General features: G+C 52.5%; 2 protein-coding genes across 4 annotated transcripts in view; both read left to right on the top strand.

Annotated features, from left to right (window-relative positions):
• Positions 1 to 2,227, top strand: part of PRKCA (protein kinase C alpha) — a 148,385-nt gene extending 146,158 nt beyond the window's left edge. Inside the window, exon 17 of the mRNA XM_069749181.1 lies at positions 638 to 2,227. Coding sequence (XP_069605282.1) covers positions 638 to 802 — 165 coding nt within the window. The 3' untranslated portion in view covers positions 803 to 2,227. The remainder of the gene's footprint in view (positions 1 to 637) is intronic.
• Positions 2,228 to 4,014: 1,787 nt separating this feature from the next.
• Positions 4,015 to 19,647, top strand: part of CACNG5 (calcium voltage-gated channel auxiliary subunit gamma 5) — a 49,384-nt gene continuing 33,751 nt past the window's right edge. The window contains exons 1-3 of one of the 3 annotated variants that reach the window (XM_069749178.1): positions 4,015 to 4,475; positions 16,344 to 16,578; positions 16,866 to 16,952. In XM_069749178.1, coding sequence (XP_069605279.1) covers positions 4,407 to 4,475; positions 16,344 to 16,578; positions 16,866 to 16,952 — 391 coding nt within the window. In that variant the 5' untranslated portion in view covers positions 4,015 to 4,406. The remainder of the gene's footprint in view (positions 4,476 to 16,343; positions 16,579 to 16,865; positions 16,953 to 19,647) is intronic. The other 2 variants (XM_069749180.1, XM_069749179.1) reach the window with 2 other exon arrangements.

The following is a 19,647-nucleotide window of genomic DNA, read 5'->3' as shown; positions in this document are numbered from 1 at the left end:
ACCAGGGGCCACAGTGGTGATGGGGCCCGAGCCGAGCGGGATATGGGCACCCGAGACTAGAGCGTGATACGGGACCCCTCAAGACTGGAGCATGGTACGGGGCCCCCCGAGACTGGAGCTCTGGGGGTGACTAGAGCATAGATGTGAGGTGCAGCTCTGGGAGTGACTGGAGCACATATGCGAGGTGCAGCTCTGGGGGTGGCTGGAGCACAGATGTGAGGTGCAGCTCTGGGGGTGACTGGAGCATAGACGTGAGGTGCAGCTCTGGGGGTGAATGGAGCATAGCCGTGAGGTGCAGCTCTGGGGGTGACTGGAGCATAGATGTGAGGTGCAGCTCTGGGGGTGACTGGAGCGTAGATGTGAGGTGCAGCTCTGGGGGTGACTGGAGCGCAGGGCCTGCTGTAGAGCAGAGACTGATGGTGTCTGGCTGTATTCCTCCGCTCGCCCCCGGAGCTGCGGTGTGATCACAGCCCTGCCGCTCCCTGTGACGCGCCACCACTGCTGTGCGCCATGCACGGTCCGGACTGCGGTGGAGGGGTCTCTATACACATCAGCCTCTGATATAACACTGTGCGCGGCCCCTTTAAGCGCGGATACATTGTATCACTGTCCTTGTTACTTTGTGTCTCCCCCACAGTGCGGCAAAGGAGCTGAGAACTTCGACAAGTTCTTCACCCGCGGGCAGCCGGTGCTGACGCCCCCCGACCAGCTGGTCATCTCCAACATCGACCAGGCCGACTTCGAGGGCTTCTCCTTCATCAACCAGCAGTTCGTGCACCCGAGCCTGCAGAGCGCGCCGTGAGACGCCGCCGAGGAAACACCGTAACCCTGAAATTTTAAGGTCGCCATGAAAAAAATGAGAAAAATCCTGAAAATTCCAGGGTTAAAATATCATGAAAAACCGAATGTTGTAACCTGGAGACTAATCAGCGTCCGCGGCCTCCGCCAGGGGGCGCCACTAGATTAGGAGGCGGGTGGCAGACGGTACGGCCCCCCGGGGCCGCGGTGGGCGCGGCTTCTACATGACGGTACGCCCCGCTAGTCTCCGCACACTGACGTTACACTGAGATTTGTTTTCTAATTTGGGGTAATTCCCTCCGCTCTCGGCGGGGGGCGCTGTCGTTTCCGCATGTTTCTTTCCCGTCCTCGCTCTTTTCTATAATCGCCGTCTCCTTCTCGTGAGTATTTTCGGGTGTTTTTCTTTGTGTTTTCTGTACCTCCGGCTTTTCGAGTTCCGGTTGCCGCGGCGACGTTTGTCTCGGAATGTTCAGATCTTCTATATTTCTATACGAAGTTGCGTTTTTTACCTTTTTTATCCCGGGATTTCGGGCGGTTTGTGCGGGGGCATGGCGGCGGTGCATGCGGACACATGGCGTCTGGCTTTGCATGGCCGATCTCCCGGGGTTTCAATCCTTCTAGAACTTTCTGCTCCAGGATTTTTTATTTTTTTTTTAAATTTGTAGTACAAATATTTTTTTTTCCTTTTGTGACAATTCACACAATGAAATTTGTGCCAAAAAATGAGATTTTTCCAGTCATTTCCGCGCAGTTTTCGGCTCCGCCGTCTTTGCAGCCAAATATCACAATGTAACTGAAGCCATATGTCAGCTGGGGAACTACAACTCCCAGCATGCCCCTCCTGGGAACATTTACACCACTTCGGTTGTGAGAGAATTCTGTTCCTTTTTTATGATTTCTGGCAGGAGAACTACAACCCTCAGCGGAGCGTGCCTGCCCCGGTCAGTGTTAGATCTGGTACAGGACGACGACTACTCCTATCATTGTCTAACCTACTAACCATATAATCATGTATCGGGTGATGACATCATAACTGTGTGTCGCTCCCCTAGAACCAGTGACTGAGCGCCGCCAGCCCGAGAGGGGGAATTTACAAAGGGGCGGAGTATTGTAATGTACAAGAGGGCGGAGCATTATACATAGGGGAATATTATTGTCCAATCAATCACCAATCGCTAATAATAGCAGCACCTTGCTGATGGTTTCCAGTTTATGTTGGCGGCGGTGGTCGCCTGACATGGCGGTGTGGGGGGCGCCGCTGCTCGTCCCGATCTGAAGTGTTAACTGTGAATTTCTGACTGTTCCCCTCCGGTCTCGGGGGCAGCGAGGAAGACGGATTCCGGGGGATGTCATTGTCTGTCGCTTCCCCACATTAGCTTCCTGTACATGTAACCGAACCAATGTCTTCTCAATAAATCCCTCTATTGTATCAGTTGTGTGATGTCCGGGGATGATGGGGGTCACGGGATGATGGGGGTCACGGGAGGGCTCCATATCTACAGCTCTATGAAGTGTTTCAGAACTTCTATTCCTCTATTCACCTCCAGAGCTGCACTCACTATTCTGCTGTTACATCGTGTCTTATCCTCCAGTCACCTCCAGAGCTGCACTCACTATTCTGCTGTTACATCATTGTGTCTTATCCTCCAGTCACCTCCAGGGCTGGGAGATTATAATGAACAGTTAACCCCTTCGTAGCTGGAGCCACTTCTCACTCTGCAGTCTCTACTTCGCCTCCGGTCCTGGGAATCTGTTAATGAACCAGGAGGCTCAGGATGAACAATAAAGATGCGGTTATTACTCTAGATTAACTACCGTACATGGAATGAAAAACTGGGTGTGCGCCCTCTGCAGGAAGAAGAGAGAATTACAGGAGCTGTCCAGTGCTGACCACAGGCCCAGTATATGGAGCCCCCTCCCCAGTATACGGAGCTCCCTCCCCAGTATCACCAGTATACGGAGCCCCCTCCCCAGTATACGGAGCTCCCTCCCCAGTATCACCAGTATACAGAGCCCTCTCCCCAGTATCACAAATATACGGAGCCCCTTCCCCAGTATCACCAGTATACGGAGCCCCTTCCCCAGTATACGGAGCTCCCTCCCCAGTATCACCAGTATACGGAGCCCCCTCCCCAGTATACGGAGCCCCTTCCCCAGTATCACCAGTATACTGAGCCCCCTCCCCAGTATATTGAGCCCCTTCCCCAGTATCACCAGTATACGGAGCCCCCTCCCCAGTATACGGAGCCCCTTCCCCAGTATCACCAGTATACGGAGCCCCCTCCCCAGTATACGGAGCCCCCTCCCGAGTATACGGAGCCCCTTCCCCAGTATCACCAGTATACGGAGCCCCCTCCCCAGTATACGGAGCCCCTTCCCCAGTATACGGAGCCCTCTCTCCAGTATCCCCAGTATACGGAGCCCTCTCCCCAGTATCACAAGTATACGGAGCCCCCGCTCCAGTATACAGAGCCGTATCCCCAGTATACGGAGCCATATCCTCAATATACTGAGCCCCGTCCCCAGTATACGGAGCCCCCTCCCCAGTATACGAAGCCCCCTCCCCAATATACGGAGCCCCCTCCCCAGTATACGAAGCCCCCTCCCCAATATACGGAGCCCCCTCCCCAGTATACGGAGCCCCCTCCCAAGTATACAGAGCTCCCCAGTATACGGAGCCCCCTCCCCAGTATACGGAGCCCCTTCCCCAGTATACGGAGCCCCTTCCCCAGTATACGGAGCCCTCTTTCCAGAATCCCCAGTATACGGAGCCCTCTCCCCAGTATCACAAGTATACGGAGCCCCCGCTCCAGTATACAAAGCCATATCCCCAGTATACGAAGCCATATCCTCAGTATACTGAGCCCCCTCCCCAGTATACGGAGCCCCCTCCCCAGTATACGGAGCCCGCTCCGCAGTATACGGAGCCCCCTCCCCAGTATACAGAGCTCCCCAGTATACGAAGCCCCCTCCCCAGTATACAGAGCTCCCCAGTATACGAAGCCCCCTCCCCAGTATACAGAGCTCCCCAGTATACGGAGCCCCCTCCCCAGTATACGGAGCCCCCTCCCCAGTATACAGAGCTCCCCAGTATACGAAGCCCCCTCCCCAGTATACAGAGCTCCCCAGTATACGGAGCCCCCTCCCCAGTATACGGAGCCCCCTCCCCAGTATGCAGCGTCCCATTGTCTGAATCCCCTCGCTGCTATTAGAGGAGGGGCCTGGTGGCGGAGGGTTGAGCTGCAGCAGTATAACCCCCAGTCTCCCTCCGCTCTGTCAGCAGAAAGCATCTGTCTTACCCAGAGACGAGGAAGACCCGAGACCGAGGAGTCGGCACAGACCCTGGACCCCACCGGCTGCCCCCTCCTCCCGGCCACCCAGACCCCACCGGCCACCCCCTCCTCCTGATCACCCCCTCCTCCTGATCACCCCCTCCTCCCGGCCACCCAGACCCTACCGGCCGCCCCCTCCTCCCGGCCACCCAGACCCCACCGGCCACCCCCTCCTCCTGATCACCCCCTCCTCCTGATCACCCCCTCCTCCCGGCCACCCAGACCCTACCGGCCGCCCCCTCCTCCCGGCCACCCAGACCCCACTGGCCGCCCCCCATGCGCTGCTGCCGGTGGATACTGACAAGGAAACCAAGGAAGTTTATTAGCCTCCTCCGATATTCACAGGTAAGGGGGCCGCATCTAATAAGGGGGCTTGTATATGTGGTGTTCCTAGTGAATACCATTTGAAAGTTAATGTGGTGAACCTCTGGAAAGAGAGGGCTCCTCCGTGGGTATTCTCCTGCAGGGGATGGGAGACGGGGAAGACTGAAGGACCTTCGCACACCGCACGGGCAGCTCCCAGCTTCTGTTACCCCGGTGGGGTCTGGGAATGTGGGAAGTGAGGTCCCTCCCGAGGAAACTCCTCGACATGCGGGTCTTGCTTTCGCATTTTCAGAGACCATTGGTCCTCAAGGACTGCCCGAGTCGGGATCTAGAGGTTAGGTTAAGTTTGTTAAATTCTAGCAGGATCCCCAAGAAGTATTGGGACTTGACTTGGCGCTGCTTCCAAGGTAAGTTGTATATGAGGGACAATCTGAAGTCCAGGAGCTCCGAGGACAGGAATTGTCCCCGTGAGGCTTGTGCTGCCATGTGTGCGGCCCATCTCTGGAAGGGTTTCTCCTTCAGGGTGCCTTAGTTCATTAGCGCTCCTATATCCTGGTGGTGGGCTGATGTCTTTACACCCTAGATTTCTCTCTTGGATTTCTGTTCCCTGAATAGAAGGTTTGCAGGCATCGACCTTGAGCCTTGGGTGGTGAGTATGTAGGTTGTGTTCTGTGATGTTGGTTTATGTATATATTGTATATAATGTATTGTATATAGTGTGTATAATAGAGGGTCTTAGGTTGGTTGGGGGGTTCAACAGCGGTGATGAGACTGATCTGCCTGGGGAAAAACTTTGGGGCCTGATCCTAGCTCGGATAATTCCTGAACTTTGTGGCCAGAGCTGGATCAGGGGTGGCGGGATAGTGTAGGTGTGTGTTTATATATAGTATAAAAATGAAAAAAATCTAAACAAAAAATAAAATTAAATAAAAAAATAAAAAAATGTAAAATATATATATTGTTAATTTTGTACACTGTATTGTATTTAGGGTGAATGTGGTGGTGTAAGGGGGGGGCTGTAAGGTAAGGCAGTGGGACCAGTAGGGTTTGTTGTGTTTGCGGTGTTGTATAATATTTAGTTTAGTATAATGTGTTTATAGTGTATATTTCTCTTACCCCATGACGGCACTAACGAGAGAGAGGGATCCGCCCTCAGGGACAGGAAACCCACAGGTTAAAAAGGCGGGACCTCTCCTCCACCTCAGTTCGGTTTCCTGTCCCCGACGGGGACCCACAGCTTACCATCCAGGAGTCCAGGGACCATCGGGCCGAGTTCAGGCAGCGGGGGGCCCTGCCACGGTCACGGGTGGATTCCTCCCTGAAGGCGCATTCCGGGGTCGGCGGGCCTCGTGGATATGCGCGGAGGGGAGGCAGTGAAGAGGACCGAGCCTGCCTCTTCTCTTTTCAATGGAGGTGGTCGGTAATAGGTAGCGGCGGCTACCTGGAGGTTTCCTCCGCCGGTCCATGAGGAGCACAGGGGGTGGTGACGCCGGTCACCGACAAGCGGCAGGACGCAGGGTGCAGCAGCGGCTGCAGAAGCTCCGTCCCTCCTGTGAGCCGGCAAGTAGTGAGCGCGCGCGAGGTCCGGCGACTTACTGCGCAGGCGCGGGGGTCACTTCCGGGGCGGCGCAGGGCACCTCTGGGTAAACCGGAAGTTGCCTGGCGCCGCTCCATCGGTATATATCCGGAAGGAAAGGGGCATACCGCTGCTCAGAGATTACCACCATGAGTGGAATAGAGCAGTCGGTGGAAGAAATTTCACAGGCCCCTGTGACAAAGAACCCGAAGGAGCGCCATTCTTCAAGAAAACCCACGCAGCGCAGCAGCTCAGGATCCCAGCGTAGCAGAGGCTCTGGTGGATCCAGGAGGGAGACGGTGGTTCAACTGGAGGAGGCATCCTCAAAGCCACAACCGGTATCTTCCTCACATTAGGAGGGTAAGTGACCTCCGTGAAAGTGGAAATTCTAATATGGGTTTATTGTTTCCTAGGGAAAGAAATGCCAGGGGAAAAGTAAACATAGAGTATGCCCGCTTTGTTCAGCAGATTTGCCGGATTCATGGGTTAAAAAACTCTGTGCGCCATGTATTAAGAACACCATTGATGAGGAGACACCAAGTTTCACATCTGAATTAAAAGATTTAATTAAAACCCAAGTAGCGGACGCATTAAAAAGCGTAAAAAACCGTAAAAGAAAACATAAAGAAAAATCTCCAGATTACAGCTCCAGCGAGGGAGATAGCTCGAGTGAGGATTCTGATAGCTCTACAGCTTCATCATCCTCCTCCGCATCTTCAGAAAGCGGTCGCAACTGTTTCCCAATAGATGAAACGGATGCGTTGGTAAAAATGGTTAGGGCGACAATGGGTCTGGCAGACACTCGTTCCAAAAAATCTGTACAAGATCTTATGTTTAGTGGCCTGGAACAAAAGAAGTACAGAGTGTTCCCATTAAATGAAAAAATTCAAGCCCTTATAAAAAAGGGGTGGAAAAGACCAGACAAAAAAGTACTGTTAACACCCAAAAGGAAATACCCATTTGATGACCCAGCCTGCGCCTCATGGGGAAAAGCGCCAAAATTAGACGTCGCCATCGCGAAAGCCTCTAAAAAGTTCGCTCTGCCTTTTGAAGATATGGGGACCCTCAAGGATCCTATGGATAAAAAGGCCGATGTCTTCCTAAAAGGGTCCTGGGAGGCCGCCAGCGGGGGGCTAAAACCCGGTATAGCTGCTACGTGTACAGCTAGAGCACTAATGGTCTGGCTGGATCATTTAGAGACTCAATTAAAAAATAAAACCCCGAGAGAGTCTATACTGGACTCTGTGTCAGCGATGAGAGGTGCCGCTGCGTATTTAGCAGATGCCTCAATAGACTCAGTTAGACTGACGGCAAGATCGGCTTCCTTCTCAAATGCGGCTAGGAGAGCACTATGGCTAAAGTGCTGGCCGGGGGACCTGCAAACTAAAGCTAAGTTGTGTTCCATTCCGTGTGAAGGTGAATATTTGTTCGGTCCCACCCTAGACGATGTCCTCGAAAAAGCGGTTGATAAAAAGAAAGCCTTTCCGGGATTCCTAAATCAATCTTATAGGCGGCCCTTTCGAGGAAGGAGGTTCACACAAAGACGCCCCCCAAAAAACCAAAAGGAGGGGTGGGAAGACAGAAAATTCAAAAGAGGAGGTTTCATGTTCAACAAGCCGGATAATAAAAAACAGCCACAATGAGGGTGTGCCCCAGGTAGGAGGGAGACTGACCCACTTTCTTCCAACCTGGGGAAAAATTTCTGGAAGTGCCTGGACTCTAAACATCATAAAGACGGGCCGAAGACTAATCTTTCACACAATGCCACACAATCAGTTTGTGGTCACACCACGAAGAAAGTCAGAGATCGAGCAGCTGAGTATCCAGAGAGAAGTTCTCAGTCTTCTGGAGAAGAAAGTCTTACAGGAAGTTCCGCAACAGGAAGAGACGAGGGGGTTTTATTCTCCGCTCTTTCTTCGAACAAAGCCGGACGGAACTTTCAGAGTAATTATAAATTTGAAACAACTAAACAGATACCTGGTGATAGAAAAATTCAAAATGGAGACAATAAAATCATGTGTCAGATCCCTTATCCCGTCTTGTTTCATGACTGTTATAGACTTAAAGGACGCATACTATCATGTGCCAATCCATCCGGATTTCCGGAAATATCTCAGAGTTGCAGTAATGATACAAGGGGAACTGAAACATTACCAATACAGGGCTCTTCCGTTTGGTCTAGCCATTGCCCCGAGAGTATTCACAAAATTAATGGCGGAAGTAATGGCCCATATAAGGGAACAAAACATATTGATTGTGCCTTATCTGGACGACCTCCTAGTGATGGGCAGTTCCTCTCTACATTGCAGCCAGCAACTAAACAGAGTGATGGTAGCCCTATCGAATCTAGGATGGTTTTTGAACCTGGAAAAATCCAGGCTTATCCCATCTCAAGTACAGTTGTACTTGGGGATAGTAATAGACTCAACAAAGCAAGAGTGTCGTCTGCCGGAAGAAAAAGTATCCAACATGATACATCTAGTGAATCAGTTGAGTATCTCTCCTCTGATCACTCTAAGGAGAGCCATGTCCATACTGGGGTCAATGACATCCTGTATCCCAGCGGTACAGTGGGCTCAGAGCCACTCGAGAGATCTCCAGTGGGAAATACTAGAGGCGGTATCCCACGCAGGAGGAAATTTAGAAAAGCAATTAAAAATATCCTCTCGGACAAAAACTTCCTTAGCTTGGTGGACAGACCCGTCCAATCTCAGGAGGGGGGTTCCATGGGTATGGCCGGTCTCGATAATCCTGACCACAGACGCAAGTCCTTGGGGGTGGGGGGCCCACCTAAACAGGCAAATTGCCCAAGGTCCTTGGTCAGTAGAAGAAAAAGACCTTACTTCAAACATGAAGGAGCTTTTAGCAGTTCAGTACGCCATCAATCATTTTTTAACATCCCTCCGTTCCCACCACGTGAGAGTACAGACGGACAACAGGGTGGTAGTAGCATATTTAAACCATCAGGGAGGGACGAGGTCTCAATCCCTAATGAAAGTGACAAATTTCATCATGTCACAAGCAGAAGCCAACTTGTCCTCCCTGACAGCCCTTCACATAAAAGGGTCAGAAAATCAAACTGCAGATTTTCTAAGCAGAACCCAATTAAAACAGGGGGAATGGGAGTTACATACAAGAATATTCAAACGCATAGTGGATCTTTGGGGGGCCCCGGATATAGATCTATTTGCAAACAATCAAAATCGGAAAACGGAGGCCTTCTGCTCGATAGATCCTCGGGGGAGTCCAGTGGCTATAGACGCGTTGTTAATTCCATGGAAATTCCATCTAGCTTATGTGTTTCCTCCGATAGCTCTAATTCCCTTAGTCTTGAAGAAAATCAGGGAGGACAGAGCCAAAGTGATATTGATAGCCCCGTTCTGGCCGAAAAGAGTATGGTTCCCATGGCTACGCCTAATGTCCATAGCGGATCCATGGGTACTCCCAGATATCCCAGACCTTCTGCATCAAGGGCCAGTGAATCACCCACAAATAAAAAGTTTACATATGACGGCCTGGCTTTTGAAAGGGAACTGTTAACAAAAAGGGGGTTTTCTTCAAATCTAATTTCTACCCTGCTGGCTAGTAGAAAACCTGTAACTACCAAAGCATACGGCAAGGTCTGGAAAAAGTTCCTATCCACATCAGCAGTTACTCTATCAGATCAGATGCCAATCCAGGAAATTCTAGAATTTCTACAAAAAGGATTAGAGAAAGGCCTGGCAACAAACACCCTGAAAGTTCAGATTGCAGCATTGGGTGCCCTTTATAATCAGGATTTGGCGGGGAATCACTGGGTAAAAAGATTTATTAGAGCATCTACTAGGTCCAGACCAGTTATACATCTCACCGCTCCTCCCTGGGACCTGAACTTAGTCCTTTCAGCACTAACTAAGGCGCCGTTCGAACCTTTATCTCAGGCTTCACTAAAAATAATATCTTGGAAAACCTGTTTATTGGTGGCCCTAACCTCAGCTCGCAGGATTAGTGATCTGCAGGCCTTATCAGCCTACCCACCTCTAACACAAATATTAGATGACAGAGTAATCCTCAAAACTGACCCTTCTTACCTTCCCAAAGTGGCGTCAAAATTCCACAGATCTCAAGAGATAGCGTTACCATCTTTTTGCCCCAATCCAAAAAACAAAAAAGAGGAGGCTCTACACACACTAGATGTAAAGAGATGTCTAACGCACTATCTATCAGCCACAAGGGAGTGTAGAAAAGGGAGGGCTCTGTTTGTCTGCTTTCAGGGACCAAATAAGGGTCACAAGGCATCGAAAGCCACGTTGGCGAGGTGGGTAAGAGATGCCATCAAGATGTCATATACCTCTTCCGGAGAACAAGCTCCGGACACAATTAAGGCCCATTCAACCAGGTCGGTGGCAACCTCTTGGGCTGAACGTGGTGGAGCATCAATAGATCAAATATGTAGAGCAGCCACTTGGTCTTCCCCCTCTACATTCTTCAAGCACTATCAGCTTAATCTATCTTCTCCCTCAGACTTAACTTTTGGTAGGAGAGTTCTTGAGGCAGTGGTCCCACCCTAAAATTTTCATTCTTTGAAATTCTCTCGTTAGTGCCGTCATGGGGTAAGAGAATATCGTAGTTACTTACCGATAACGGTATTTCTCTGATCCCATGACGGCACCTGTATATTCCCTCCCTTCACGTATGGGTGTCCACACTACTTATAAATTAAGTCACGAGGTGTGCATAAAAAAAATAAATAAAAAAAAATGTATATATATATATATATATATATATATATATATATATATATATATATAGAGGAGCTTATATAAGTTATACAGTTATATTTTGTTGTGTAAAAATAACCAATTAAGTTACAGCAGAAATTCCCTGCAAGGCTCTGTAAACCAACTGAGGTGGAGGAGAGGTCCCGCCTTTTTAACCTGTGGGTTTCCTGTCCCTGAGGGCGGATCCCTCTCTCTCGTTAGTGCCGTCATGGGATCAGAGAAATACCGTTATCGGTAAGTAACTACGATAATTGTATATAATATTGTATATAGGACGGTGTGAATGTAGTTGGGGTTGTATATAGTGGTATGAATGAAGCTGGGCCGGGGGTCTTACATGATTTTATACTATTCATTATTTGTTATTTTATGGGAGTATTCATGCAGTTATGGGTATTCTGTTTGTTGTCTTTTAGTTTTGTTTTCTTTATTTTATTGGAAGTTTTCTTTCTTGTCCCTGATCTGTAGGTCATGAACTTTCTCCATTTTGGTTCCATTTCTGGTTTATTTCGTTGTGATTTGTGCCTGTTGGAGTTTTGTTCTTATGTTTTGTTCTGTTGTTTTATTTTGTAATGTATAGTAGTTGTGTAACGTGAAGTATTTTTATATAATAAAAAAGACTTCAGTCCATTACTCCCTGTTATCAGCCATTACTGGGTGAGGGGACTGCACTCTATTACTCTTGGGGTACAGGGTATAGGGTTCTCTCATTGGGTACTTTGGGGTCTTCCACACACCTCTTTCTCATGGATTTAAATGATTGTTTTCTGTCATCCCCTCCCCGGTGATGTCCAGACACAAATCAATGGTTATTGTGTCTGTAGACAGGATGAAATGATCCTGAGAGCGACGATCTCCTAACATCACTGACTGTGTGGATCAGGGAAATGCGGTAGATATACTATATCTCGACTTCAGCAAAGCATTTCATAAAGTGTCTCATACTATCCTTATTGAAAAAATGATCACGTATGGGATTGACGAGGCTACGGTTAGGTGGATTATTAACTGATTCAGTGAACATACTCAAAGAGTGGTGATGTATGGTTGCACATCCAATTGGAAGAGTGTTACAAGTGGGGACCACAAGGCTCTGTTCTGGCCCCAGTGTTACAAGTGGAAACCACAAGGCTCTGTCCTGGCCCCAGTGTTACAAGTGGAGTGCCACAAGGCTCTGTTCTGGCCCCAGTGTTACAAGTGGAAACCACAAGGCTCTGTCCTGGCCCCAGTGTTACAAGTGGAAACCACAAGGCTCTGTCCTGGCCCCAGTGTTACAAGTGGAAACCACAAGGCTCTATCCTGGCCCCAGTGTTACAGGTGGGAACCACAAGGCTCTGTCCTGGCCCCAGTGTTACAAGTGGGAACCACAAGGCTCTGTCCTGGCCCCAGTATTACAAGTGGGGTACCACAAGGCTCTGTCCTGGCCCCAGTGTTACAAGTGGGGTACCACAAGGCTCTGTTCTGACCCCAGTGTTACAAGTGGGGTGCCACAAGGCTCTGTCCTGACCCCAGTGTTACAAGTGGGAACCACAAAGCTCTGTTCTGGCCCCAGTGTTACAAGTGGGAACCACAAGGCTCTGTCCTGGACCCAGTGTTACAAGTGGGGTTGCACAAGGCTCTGTCCTGGCCCCAGTGTTACAAGTGGAAACCACAAGGCTCTGTTCTGGCCCCAGTGTTACAAGTGGGAACCACAAGGCTCTGTTCTGGCCCCAGTGTTACAAGTGGGAACCACAAAGCTCTGTCCTGCCCCAGTGTTACAAGTGGGAACCACAAGGCTCTGTTCTGGCCCCAGTGTTACAAGTGGAAACCACAAGGCTCTGTCCTGGCCCCAGTGTTACAAGTGGGAACCACAAGGCTCTGCCCTGTGTTACAAGTAGGGACCACAAGGCTCTGTCCTGCCCCAGTGTTACAAGTGGGAACCACAAGGCTCTGTCCTGCCCCAGTGTTACAAGTGAGGGACACAAGGCTCCATCCTGGCCCTAGTGTTACAAATGGGGTCAACAAGGCTCTGTCCTGCCCCAGTGTTACAAGTGAGGGACACAAGGCTCTGTCCTGCCCCAGTGTTACAAATGGGGACAACAAGGCTCTGTCCTGCCCCAGTGTTACAAATGGGGACAACAAGGCTCTGTCCTGCCCCAGTATTACAAGTGGGGTGCCACAAGGCTCTGTCCTGCCCCAGCGTTACAAGTGGGGACAACAAGGCTCTGTCCTGCCCCAGTGTTACAAATGGGGACAACAAGGCTCTGTCCTGCCCCAGTGTTACAAGTGGGGACAACAAGGCTCTGTCCTGCCCCAGTGTTACAAGTGAGGGACACAAGGCTCTGTCCTGCCCCAGTGTTACAAATGGGGACAACAAGGCTCTGTCCTGCCCCAGTGTTACAAATGGGGACAACAAGGCTCTGTCCTGCCCCAGTGTTACAAGTGGGGACAACAAGGCTCTGTCCTGCCCCAGTGTTACAAGTGGGGTGCCACAAGGCTCTGTCCTGCCCCAGCGTTACAAGTGGGGACAACAAGGCTCTGTCCTGCCCCAGTGTTACAAGTTGGGGCAGGACAGCTGTGACAAAGACCGCTGTGTCGGTCGAAACGCGTCGCTTACCTCACAAGTGATATGGTGTTGTCCCAGGAGTTATTCTGATTTTAGCCTGTTGGATTAAAGTTTCACATTTTATCAGAAGCTGGAACCATTCTTTCTTTCCTCTGCAGCCGTGACTGTGCCTCTGCGGCCATGACTGTGCCTCTGCGGCCGTGACTGTCCCTCTGTGGCTGTATCTTTGCATCTGCGGCTGTGACTGTGCCTCTGTGGCTGTATCTTTCCATCTGCGGCCGTGACTGTGCCTCTGCGGCCGTGACTGTCCCTCTGTGGCTGTATCTTTGCATCTGCGGCTGTGACTGTGCCTCTGTGGCTGTATCTTTCCATCTGCGGCTGTGACTGTGCCTCTGCGGCCATGACTGTGTCTTTGCAGCCGTGACTGTGTCTTTGCGGCTGTGACTGTGCCTCTGTGGTTGTGTCTTTACCTATGCGACTATCTTTGCCTCTGCTGCTGTGACTGTGCTTCTGTGGCTGTGTCTTTACCTATGCTGCTGTATCTTTGCCTCTGCGGCTGTGACTGTGCCTCTGCGGCAGTGACTGTGCCTCTGTAGCTGTATCTTTGCATCTGCGGCTGTGACTGTGCCTCTGGCGCTGTATCTTTCCATCTGCGGCTGTGACTGTGCCTCTGCGGCTGTGACTGTGCCTCTGCGACTGTGACTGTGCCTCTGCGGCTGTATCTTTGCTTCTGCGGCCGTGACTGTCTCTGCAGCCGTGACTGTGCCTCTGTGGCTGTATCTTTACCTCTGTGGCCATGACTGTGCCTCTGCAGCCGTGACTGTGCCTCTGCGGCCGTGACTGTCCCTCTGTGGCTGTATCTTTGCCTCTGCGGCTGTGACTTTACCTCTGAGGCTGTCTTTACCGCTGTGACTGTGCGTCTGCGGCTGTGTCTTTACCTCTGCGACTGTATTATTGCCTCTGCGGCTGTACCTCTTTATTGCTGTCTATACTTTTTTCTCTTCTACTGTATTACTGTATCCACAGATGTATGACAAAATCCCCGATTGTGTGGCTGTACCCCAGCAGTGTGTGGCTGTACCCTGGCAGTAACGCTGTACCCTGGCAGTGTGTGGCTGTACCCTGGCAGTATCGCTGCACCCCGGCAGTGTGTGGTTGTACCCCGGCAGTATTGCTGTACCCCGGCAGTGTGTGGCTGTACCCCAGCAGTATCGCTGTACTCCGGCAGTGTGTGACTGCACCCTGGCAGTGTGTGGCTGTACCCCAGCAGTATCGCTGTACCCCGGCAGTGTTTGGCTGTACCCCAGCAGTATCGCTGTACTCCGGCAGTGTGTGACTGTACCCCGGCAGTGTGTGGTTGTACCCCAACAGTATCGCTGTATCCCGGCAGTGTGTGACTGTACCCCGTCAGTGTGTGACTGTATCCCAGCAGTATTGCTCTACCCCGGCAGTGTGTGGCTGTACCCCAGCAGTATTGCTGTATCCCGTCTGTGTGTGGCTGTACCCCGGCAGTGTGTGGCTATACCCCAGCAGTATCACTGTTCCCTGGCAGTGTGTGGCTGTACCCCAGCAGTATCGCTGTAGCCCGGCAGTGTGTGACTGTACCCCGTCAGTGTGTGGCTGTACCCCAGCAGTATTGCTGTGCCCCGGCAGTGTGTGACTGTACCCCGGCAGTGTGTGGCTATACCCCAGCAGTATCGCTGTACCCCGTCAGTGTGTTGCTATACCCCAACAGTATCGCTGTGCCTCGTCAGTGTGTGGCTGTACCCCAGCAGTGTGTGGCTATACCCCAGCAGTATCGCTGTACCATGGCAGTGTGTGGCTGTACCCCAGCAGTATCGCTGTACTCCAGCAGTGTGTGGCTGTACCCCAGCAGTATTGCTGTACCCCGTCAGTGTGTGGCTATACCCCAGCAGTATCGCTGTACCCCAGCAGTGTGTGGCTGTACCCCAGCAGTATCGCTGTACTCCAGCAGTGTGTGACTGTACCACGTCAGTGTGTGGCTGTACCCCAGCAGTATCGCTGTACCCTGGCAGTGTGTGACTGTACCCCGTCAGTGTGTGGCTGTACCCCAGCAGTATTGCTGTACCCCGGCAGTGTGTGAGTGTACCCCGGCAGTGTGTGGCTATACCCCAGCAGTTTCGCTGTACCCCGGCAGTGTGTGGCTATACCCCAGCAGTATCGCTGTGCATCGTCAGTGTGTGGCTGTACCCCGGCAGTGTGTGGCTATACCCCAGCAGTATGACTGTACCACGGCAGTGTGTGGCTGTACCCCAGCAGTATCGCTGTACTCCAGCAGTGTGTGACTACCCCGGCAGTGTGGCTGTACCCCAGCAGTATCGCTGTGCTCCGTCAGTGTGTGGCTGTACCCCGGCAGTGTGTGGCTATACCCCAGCAGTATGACTGTACCACAGCAGTGTGTGGCTGTACCCCAGCAGTATCGCTGTACTCCAGCAGTGTGTGACTGTACCCCGGCAGTGTGACTGTACCCCAGCAGTATCGCTGTGCCCCGTCAGTGTGTGGCTGTACCCTGGCAGTGTGTGGCTATACCCCAGCAGTATTGCTGTACCCCGGCCGTGTGTGGCTGTACCCCAGCAGTATCGCTGTACTCCAGCAGTGTGTGGCTGTACCCCGGCAGTATCGCTGTACTCTAGCAGTGTGTGGCTGTACCCCAGCAATATCACTGTACCCCGGTAGTGTGTGACTGTACCCCGTCAGTGTGTGGCTGTACCCCAGCAGTATCGCTGTACTCTAGCAGTGTGTGGCTGTACCCCAGCAATATCACTGTACCCCAGTAGTGTGTGACTGTACCCCGTCAGTGTGTGGCTGTACCCCAGCAGTATCGCTGTACCCCGTCAGTGTGTGGCTGTACCCCAGCAGTATTGCTGTCCCTTGGCAGTGTGTGACTGTAGTCCGACAGTGTGTAACTGTACCCCGGCAGTGTCGCTGTACCCCCGTCTGTGTCTCTGCGGTGTCACATTTTCAGGTGTCTGCCCCTTGTCTTGCAGGTCCCTCTCTGTCCGCGGTCGGGTGGGCCGCTCCGTGGGATGGGGGTCTGCAGCAGGAGAGCCCTGACGCTGCTTAGCAGTGTGTTTGCAGTGTGCGCTCTGGGGCTCCTGGGGGTTGCTGTCAGCACTGATTACTGGCTCTACCTGGAGGAGGGGGTCCTCCTGCCCCAAAACCAGACCACCGAGATCAAAATGTCACTGCACTCCGGGCTCTGGAGAGTCTGCTTCCTAGCAGGTAGGGGCAACATGGGGGGTCATGACCCGGAGTCATGTGCTGCTGTGCATGATGTCACACCCCTTTATGTAGTGACGTCACACCCCTGTATGTAGTGACGTCACGCACCTGTATGTAGTGACATCACACCCTATATGTAGTGACGTCACACCCTGTATTCAGTGACATCACACCCTGTATTCCGTGCCAATACACCCTGTATGTAGTGACATCACACCCTGTATTCAGTGACATCACACTGTAGCACCCGCCTCCTGTGATTTACAGGCAGATCGTCTGTGTTGTAGGTGAGGAGCGTGGTCGCTGCTTCACCATAGAGTATGTGATGCCCATGAACGTCCAGATGACCTCAGAGTCCACAGTCAGTGTCCTGAGTAAGTAATGCCTGCCACTACAGGACCAGTCACCAATACAGGGTCACCGGGGGCAAAGGGCACCAATACAAGTGTCTCCGGGGGCAAAAGGCCGATACAGGGTCACAGGACAAAGGGACACCCCTCTGTCCTCTCTCCAGGCTCCTCCTCTGTCATCCCTCCAGGCTCCTCCTCTGTTCTTCTTTCTCCAGACTTCTCCCTTCAGGCTCCTCCCTCCCCCCAGGCTCCTCTTCTGTCCTTCTCCCTTCAGGCTCCTCTGTCCTCATTCTCCTTTCTCCTCCTCTGTCCTCTTTCTCCTCCCTCCAGACTCCTCGTCCCTCTAGGCTCCTCCTCTGTCTTCCTCCTCTCTTTCTCCCATCAGGCTCCTCCTCTGTCCTCCTTTGTCCTCCTCCCTCTAGGCTCCTCTGTCCTCCTCTCTTTCTCCCTCCCTTCAGGCTCCTACTCTGTCCTCCTTTCTCTTCCTTTGTCCTCCCTTGTCCTCCTTCTCCCTCCAGGCTACTCCTCTGTCCTCTTTCTCCTCCCTCTTGGCTCCTCCTCTGTCCTTCTGTCCTCTTTCTCCTCCCTCCAGGCTTCTCCTCTGTCCTCCTCCCTCTAGACTTCTCTGTCCTCCTCCCTCCAGACTTCTCCTCTGTCCTCCTCCTCCCTCCAGACTTTTCCTCTGTTCTCCCTCGTGGCTCCTCCTCTGTCCTTCTTTCTCCTCTGTTCTCCTCCCTTCAGGCTTCACCTCTGTCCTCATTCTCCTTTCTCTTGGCTCCTTCTCTGTTCTCCTCCCTCCAGGCTCTTCCTCTGTCCTTCTTCTCCTCCATCCTGGTTCCTCCTCTCTTCTCCTACCTCCAGGCTCCTCTACTGTCTTCCTTCTCCTCCCTTCAGGTTAATCTTCTGTCCTCCCTTCAGACTCCTCCTTTATCGTCCTCCAGATTACTCCTCTGTCCTCCTCCCTGCAGACTCCTCTGTCCTCCACCTCCCTCCCTCCAGACTCCTCCCCTCCTTCCAGACTCCTCCCCCCTCCAGACTCCTCCTCCCACCAGACTCCTCTCTCCAAACTCATTCCTCCAGATGCCTCCATATCTTCCTTCAGACTCCTCCTCTGTCCTCCACCTCCCTCCTTCCAGACTCCTCCTCCCTCCAGTCTCCTCCATCCAGACTCCTCCTTCCCTCCAGACTCCTCCTCCTCTCCCTCCCTCCAGACTCCTTCCTCCATCTCTCCATACTCCTCCCTCCCAACTCCTCCTCCTCTCCCTCGATCCAGACTCCTCCTTCCTCCCTCCAGACTCCTCCTCCTCCCTCCATATTTTTTCTCCTTCCTCCCTCGCTCCAGACTCCTCCTCACTCCAGACTCATCCTCTAAACTCCAGACTCATCCTCCAGACTCCTCCTTCCCACCAGAATCTTCCTCCCTTAAGACTCCTCCCTCCAAACCCCTCCTCCTCCCTCCAGACTCACCCTCCTCTCTCCACTCACCCTCCTCACTCCAGACTCCTCCTCCCTTCCTCCAGACTCCTTCCTCACTCCCTCCTCTTCTCCCTGCTTCCAGTATCCTCCTCCCTCCAGACTTTTCCTCCCTCTCTCCAGACTCCTCCTCAATCCAGACTTCTCTAATTTCCTCCATCCAGACTCCTCCTCCTTCCAGACTCCTTCCTCCTTCCCAGCAGAATTTTCCTCCCTTAAGACTCCTTGTCCCTCCCTCCAGACTCCTCCTCTCCCTCCCTCCAGACTCCTCCTCTCCCTCCAGACTCCTCCTCCTGACTCCTCCCTTCCTACAGAATCTTCCCTCCCTACAGACTCCTCTTTCCAGACTCCTTCCTCCCTCCAGACTCTTCCTCCCTCCAAACTCCTCATCCCTCCCTCCAGACTCCTCTCTCCAGACTTCTCCTCCCTCCGGACTCCTTCCTCTGTCCTCCTCCTCCCTGCAGACTCCCCTGCCCTCCACCTCCCTCCAGACTCCTCCTTCCTCACTCCCTCCAGAATCCTCCTCCCTCCAAACTCCTCCTTCCTCCCTTTAAACTCCTCCTCCTCCCTCCAGGCTTCTCCTCCCTCCAGACTCCTTCGCCACTGCCTCCAGACTCCTTCCCCTTCCTCCCTCTCTCCAGAATCCTCCTTGCCTCCAGAATCCTCCTTCCCTCCTCTTCTCCCTCCCTCCAGACTCCTCCTCACTCCTCCTCCTCTAACTCTCCTTCCAAACTCCTCTTCCCTCCCTCCAGACTCCTCCCCACCAGACTCCTCCTCCCTCCAGACTCGTCCTTCCTCCCTCCCAACTCCTCCTCACTCTAGACTCGTCCCTCCTTCCAGACTCCTCCCTCCCCCAGACTCCTCTTCTTTCCCTCAAGACTCCTCCTACCCTTCCTGCAGACTCCTCCATCCTCTCTCCCTCCAAGACTCCTCCCTCCCTCCAGACTCCCTCCTTCCAGACTCATCCTCCCCCTCCCTCCAGACTCCTTCTCCTTTCTCCCTCCCTCTCGACTCCTCCTCTCCCTCCTTCTCGACTCCTCTTCTCCTTCCAGACTCCTCCCTCCCTCCAGATTCCTCCTCCCTGCAGACTCCTCCTTCTCCCTCCCAACTTCTCCTCCTCTCCCTCCCTCCAGACCCCTCTTCCTTCCTCCCTCCCAACTCCTACTCCTCTCCCTCCAGACTCCTCCTTCCTCCCTCCTCTTCTCCCTGCCTCCAGTCTCCTTTTCCTCCCTCTATCGCTCCCTCC

Source organism: Ranitomeya imitator, chromosome 2 (assembly GCF_032444005.1).
Source record: "Ranitomeya imitator isolate aRanImi1 chromosome 2, aRanImi1.pri, whole genome shotgun sequence".
Lineage (NCBI taxonomy): Eukaryota > Metazoa > Chordata > Amphibia > Anura > Dendrobatidae > Ranitomeya > Ranitomeya imitator.
The sequence above is the reverse complement of the archived record's forward strand: the minus strand, read 5'-3'. Positions and strand labels throughout refer to the sequence as shown.